This window comes from Montipora capricornis, chromosome 10 (assembly GCF_036669925.1).
Source record: "Montipora capricornis isolate CH-2021 chromosome 10, ASM3666992v2, whole genome shotgun sequence".
NCBI lineage: Eukaryota > Metazoa > Cnidaria > Anthozoa > Scleractinia > Acroporidae > Montipora > Montipora capricornis.
The window spans coordinates 15,226,963-15,233,625 of record NC_090892.1 but is presented as its reverse complement, the minus strand read 5'-3'; the positions used below and the strand labels follow the sequence as shown (position 1 = coordinate 15,233,625).

The following is a 6,663-nucleotide window of genomic DNA, read 5'->3' as shown; positions in this document are numbered from 1 at the left end:
ATTTATTTCCTGCTTTGAAATGCTTCTCAGTGAGATTTTTAGGTTGATAGCAGTTCTTTTCCGTAATAATTCAATTGTGGAATAAGTAGATGCGGAAACTTTGCCATTGATATACTTTGTTGTTAAGTTCGTTCGATGTACATTGATGTGTTAGTTTGTTCGATGCAAGGAATTGTTCTTTTGTTTGGAGTCTTTATTAGAAGTATTTGAAAGTTGCTTTTCATGCTCATAAGCGTCGTTTTTTCTGATTTCCTAGGTTTACTTAAATAGTGAGAATGCCATAAGATCAAGTGAGTGTGTGTCCAAGGGGGAAGTTTAAGTGCAGCCATGGGGCTGCACTTTTCATTCATGGCATCTACAACCTCAGCCGAACGGCCGAACAGATGATGTTGAATGCAAGTGGAAGAAACCCAAAGCAAGCACACCACTCTCTTGGCAAGCCGTCGAAGAAATGTTCCCTCCAACAAAACAGTATTCCTGTTTGTCAAGAAACCCTACCCAGTCTGATCGGTCTGCCCTTTACAGGGACCTAAAGGAGTATGGGAGGTTTACTGGCCTTTGTTGGCTTATGAGCCCTGAACCAGCTACTGTCAGTAAACTTCCCATTCCGACAATAGAGGATATCATTTACTCCGAGGAGTTTCTTAAAACACAAGGATCGCAGCAAACAAATTGATTGCTTAGTAAGACAGGCAAAGATTCCAGATGAGTACATTTTTAAAATAAGAGACATTACAATTGGACAGAGAAACAACCCAACTTGGCATTTAACGAGAAGGGGCAGATTAACAGCAAGCAACTTTGGTTGCGTTTTGAAGGCCAAATGGGTCACTCAGTCTCTCTTGAAGCGTCTTCTTGGTGAATATGATTTGTCTGGGGCTAAGGCTGTGCAGTGGGGTGTGAACAATGAACAGGAAGCACTCAAAGCATTCACTGTGTTGACTGGGAAAACCGTCCAGGAAACTGGCATTTGGTTGGATGCCTCAGGAATCCTTGGAGCTTCTCCTGATGGAATTGTAGACCATGAAACCATCCTAGAAGCTAAGTGCCCTTACACTGAAAGAAACCTATCAATTGAGGAGGCCATTGCTACTTCAATGAAGGACCACGTCTACTGGGACCAGGTACAGGGTGAAATGTTTTTTACAAGGAGAAAGTTTTGTTATTTCGTGGTTTGGACTTCTAAGGATGTGGCTGTTGTCACAATAGAGCAAGATGAAACCTGGGATGCAAATATTCCAATCTTGAAAGAATTTTATTTTAAACATATTTTTCCCAAAATAGTGGAAGGTGCAGTGTAATTTTTTTTTCAGACATGCATAAGGCTACCTTCTTAAGAGTATTGGTTGAACTCTTTCAGGCTGTAACTTTTTTCCACCATTGTCATGCAGTGTAACCATTGCCCCAGCAGAGATTTGGGAAATGTATTGGGCTATTGGACTAAATTTTTAAGAGATAAAAAATAAGATTGTAAATTTGCGTAGCAAAGAGTCAAGAGTGCAAGTTGTTTAACCTTTATAATTTTGTACGAAGAAAAATAAAATAAGGTTTACTATTAAATGTCTTGCAATAATAGTGATATCCTGACTAATTGTTTATGGCTGTGTTTATGTGTTTAGTAGCATGCACATAATTGAAGAAAGGTAATTCGATTGACTCAGAACTGCCATACAATGACCATGATTTTTGTTTACTGATAACAGGCAAACATGTACTTAGATTACTCAAACTCTGTTCCCTCACACCCCTCTTTGATAAGTGGAAATTGTAAATTAACCAGTGCAGCACATAACTGAAAAATAACATCAGTATAACATCTTAAATAATATGGTATGAAAGTTAAAATTTTAAAATCCTTTAACCTTGCATTTGCCCTCTCTACATGGATCCTTGCTCTAGCAATGGATTTTGTTTTCTTTGCTTCACTTTCAGTGAGAACACCATTATTCAAAAAAGGTGGAATGTTGAGAGAAACATCTTTTTGCAAAATGTCCTGAATAAGGAAGCCTTTGTCGGCTAAAACCATGTCCCCTGCAACAAGATGGTTCAACAGACCTGACTGTTGTACTATGGCTTTATCAGAAATAGACCCAGGGTACAATTTGCTAACAAACGTTATTACTGCATTTGGTGCAACCCCAACAATTACTTTGAAAGAGATCATGCCCCTGTAGCTTGAATAGGTAGCATTTTGCTGACTCATTAACCCCGGGGCTGCAATCTCCACATCGGTACAATCAATGACAGTTCTGCAAGACGTAAACTCAGAAAAAGAAGATGGTGCACATAACTCATTTTTTTCCCTGGATGGAATGGTTGTCATGTCATACGTCACAACTTACTGCTACAAGCCCGCTGACAATAATTACGAGCCCACAATGTTTCAGCTCAAAAAGCGGGAAAAACTCAACTTTAAACCAAATTATCGAAGAAAAGAAACGCAACAGACACAAATAACCACCGAAACTTGATTTTACATGTCTTAGACTACAATATAAAAAAGTATTGAATTTTGGCTTCAGTTCTCCTTTAAAGTAAAAGGTACGTATAGTGTCAGAGATGGAAGCCGGGGGATTACAGCCATGGCAAGTAAGTGTGAGGTAGCAATTAATAATATTTTCAACTAGATGGACTGGAAAAAGATTCTTCTGAAGGATTTTGGTAAGCTTCGTGATGTCCTCGTGAAAACCCAACCAAGTGTTGTTGATCTTGTAGGCTCTGTCAACAAGTGTGCAAGAATCGATGGGTTAAATATCAAGCTTGTTTGTGGCTTGTCTTGGGGAATACACTGTGTGTATTTTTGGGGATGAAGTGCTCCCATACAGGTCACCCTTTGTCCCATAGACTCACTTATTTCTTCTATTCTGGGGTACCGGACCCCAGTGCAGCTTTATAACATTGTTACCATAGCAACTAGGTGAAAATCTTTTAGGATAAGGACCTCTTTCATTGGGGATCTTGACCCCTTGGAGAGGATTGGGGGATTATGACCCCTCTCTGGAGAGGATTAACTTCTCCTTCAGCTAACTAGGATAGGATATAAGGACCTCTCTAGCGGGGATTACGACCCCCGGAGAGAGTTTGGGGAGTATGGCCCCCTCTCTGAGAGGATTTTCCTCTCCTTTAGCCTTAGCACCCTTACTTGGATAGGGTTAGTTTGTAGACTTGACCTGTGCGAGTAGTTATTTTTTCTGGAGCACTTTGTCCCCCAACCCCTTTATCCCACAAACTTGCCTCTGTGTAATTTTTGCTGTTCTTGGGTTGGGAGCATAAATGTTAATTTAAAACTTTCTTTGTAATCTTTTACATTGTCATGTTTCCTTACAGTTAATTAGCATTTTGGTTCACACTATATATTCAACTCTGTACTTTGTAATTTAAACTGAAGATGACAGAAGTTTCTGTCGAAACATGTTTTTAAATTTAAAGAGTGTTGTGTTGTGTCTTAAAATAACGAAAGGGGTATGACGTTGTTGTTTACACGTTATCATTTTTTTAAACATAAATTTGCATAAGAGACGTGGAAATAAGCCAGTTCGGAGTTTCAAAAAAACACGTCCGCGTGTCGGGATAAAAACAAGCATCTTTTGTTATGGAAATTGATTGCAGAAATTTGCATTCAAAATCTTTTGTATTTTTAACATATGCTTGATTTTATCCCGACGCGCGCACGTGTTTTTTGAAACTCCGAACTGGGTTATTGATATCAGTGCACAATATTACCACGCATCATGTGAGGTCGGAGTGTTTTTATCTTACCTTTCCGACGAAAGTGCACTTTTTAGCGTGATCTGTTGCACCAAGAAACAGATAGTCGTTTGTTTTGAAAACCTAAGACTTTTTGGTCCAGGAGTGAGCGTTTTTAGACATGAGAAAGTCATCTTAGAAAGCGGATCTTAGTGGATCTTCCAAATCATGGATTCGTAAAATCAAAAGTAAAGTTGATATCGAAAACGAAGCTCTCAGATCTGGATTAACGATGGCAACGATCCTCGAAGCATCTGAAGAAAAAACAAATGGCACAAGACTGGCACGGTTACTGATTGACGGAGGAACGCACGCTTTACGCACGTTGTTTGACTCCATTCATCCAGCTCCAACACTACAAGCCGCGCTGAGAATCAACTCTACAACGCTACAGTGTCTGAAGTCAAGACGTGCAATTTTTGATAGGCAGTGGGAAGCACTGTATCCTCCTTCAGGTGATCCACCAGATTCCAAAACATTTGATATCACTCTTTTGCATTTGCTGCTTCGGGAAATTTGTAATTTGGCGAGACCAGCAACAGGATGGAACGATTTGCCAGGCGACGCTGATCTCAGTCGAGAAGCACACATTGTCCGAATAAAATACTTCAGAAATGAACTGTGTCACAGCATTTCTACTGGCATCCGCAATGCAGAGTTTAATGACAAATGGCATAAAATCCCCAGCTCACTGACAGCCTTGGGGTTCGACCAGAATGAAATTAATCATCTCAAGAATGAACCCATTGATCACCATACCGAGGACCGTGTCAAAGCGGAAGTGCAAAAATGGACTACAGATGGACTTGGAAGCTGTCTTCCAGATGAAGTTCCAATCTTCGGTCGTTCGCAGGAGATACGGGAAATCACTGGAGCTGTCCAACCTGGACAAGCACAAGCAGCTGTTGTTGTGATTACTGGAGGGCCAGGGTTTGGAAAGACTACCGTGGCCAACAAAGTGGCCCACGAATTGGCCAATCAGCCGTACAGAAATACAGTTTTGTTCTGTCCTCTTAAATCGAAAACAACGGTGTTCGATGTAGCAACCTCAATGATTCTTGCTTGTAGCACAAACCACTTTCAGCCACCAGAGAATCCTCAACATTGGCTGCTAAACTGGGGCAAGCAACAAATGGAGAATGTCACTTTCGTTTTGGATAATGCAGATGATGTTCTCCAGTCAGACGAGCGAACGAAATTTACAAGCATTTTATTTGACATGAGAACCTTATCGAGACAGAAGGTAACTTTTGTAGTTACATCGCGACGGGTATTCAAGGATTCTAGCTTGAAGATGACTGAAGTGAGATTGAAACCTTTATCTCTTGACGAGTCCATGAAAATAATTGTTTCGCGATCTCTTAAGAAAGACCTCTGCAAAACAAAAAAACTGGTTGAACTCTGTGGTTGTGTGCCTCTGGCGCTCTGCATCGTTGGTTCCTTACTTTCATACTGTACAGAGGAGGAACTGATAAAACTTCTCGAGGAGAAGCCATTAGAAGTGCTTCGAGAGGACGAAAATGATGACAATTCTGTCGAAAAAGCAATCAAGACTTCCTTTGACCTTTTGACCAAAACTGAACAGATCGCCCTGATTGTTCTGTCTGCCTTTCCTGGCTCATTCAGTCCCAAAGCTGCCAAATACATCATTTGCAACGCCACGAAATGTTCGACTGTCAAAGCAATATTACTTCTTCGTTCCTTGAACAACCGCTCGCTCGTCGAGCAGCCAACGTTAATGAGATATCAAATCCATCCACTCATCCAAGCATTTCTGAAGAAAATGGACGAAGGCATCGAAACCGTTAATCAAGGAAGAAGAGCGGCTTGTTCTCACTTCATTTCTTGCCTTGATGATAATGCTAATTTGTACTGGAGCAAAGACACCTGTAAAGAGTCTATAACACTCTTTAACAAAGATAGACATAACTTTGAGTATTTTATTAAGGCGTGTATTCGTGGATTAAGTAACAATGATCCAGATGTGGCAATGCTGAAGGAGGCTTCTCCAATATCTTTACTATACAGGTATTTGTATTTGGGAAAGATTCTTCTTCCAACTGTTTACGTGCAGTTTCTCGAAGTTTCTTGTAAATTGTTGACATCCAGCAAGCAATCAGCAAGCAAGATAGTGATGCTTTTGTGTCTCCTTGGACATGAAAGCAGAAATGCGGGAGATCTAACTAAGTACGAGGAGTATGTGCTAAAGGCCACAAAGGTACATTCTCAAAATTCATTGGAATTTGACAACGATAAGCTAGCAGAAGCATTTTTTCAAAACAATATTGCGCGTTTTCTTGCCGAACAAGGGAAGCTCGATGAAGCAAAAGAACAATACCACTTTTGTCTCGAGATATGCAAGGAACATTCGTCGGTGGATGGCATGCCTGCACAGAAAGCAATAACTTTGTTTGCTGGAGCACAACACAATCGTCGCGATGAACGCTTCAAGGCAGAGGCACAATTCAATGAAGCACTAGACATTTATCAACAGGTTCTCGGGGAACATGTGTTGACTGCCTCGGTGTATAGAGGGCTCGGGGATTTTTACCTTTTCCATGGTGAGAAGAGTTTGGGATCAGAGGAAGACAAGCGCAAGTCTATGAAGCTGTATGAAAAAGCGTTAGCTATGTTCGACAATCTTGGCTTGAGCGAAACCAAAGAGTGCATTCTTAGCTTGACAAACATGGGTATTTGTTGTCAGTCGCAGGGCGAGCTACAGGAAGCAATGAATCTTTACCAAACATCTTGGAACATTGCAGAAAGAGAACTGAGGGACGATCACAAGTGGAAAATATATGTGAAGATTCAAATTGCCTATTTGCACCATGTAATGGGAAATATGGAGGACGCAAGGGTACACAAAAACGAGGCAATGCAGATGAGTGAGAGGCTCGGATTACCAGACGATCAACC

At 40.8% G+C, this 6,663-nt stretch overlaps 1 protein-coding gene and 1 pseudogene across 1 annotated transcript; one reads left to right on the top strand and one right to left on the bottom strand.

The window, feature by feature from the left end:
- Positions 1-1,575, top strand: part of LOC138019603 (uncharacterized) — a 1,814-nt pseudogene extending 239 nt beyond the window's left edge.
- An 87-nt stretch (positions 1,576-1,662) lies between these two features.
- On the bottom strand, positions 1,663-2,588 carry LOC138019604 (uncharacterized). The gene has a single exon (XM_068866463.1). It carries the CDS (start codon positions 2,321-2,323, stop codon positions 1,721-1,723), a length of 603 nt encoding a protein of 200 aa, XP_068722564.1. The 5' UTR covers positions 2,324-2,588; the 3' UTR covers positions 1,663-1,720.
- Between the last annotated feature and the right edge of the window lie 4,075 nt (positions 2,589-6,663).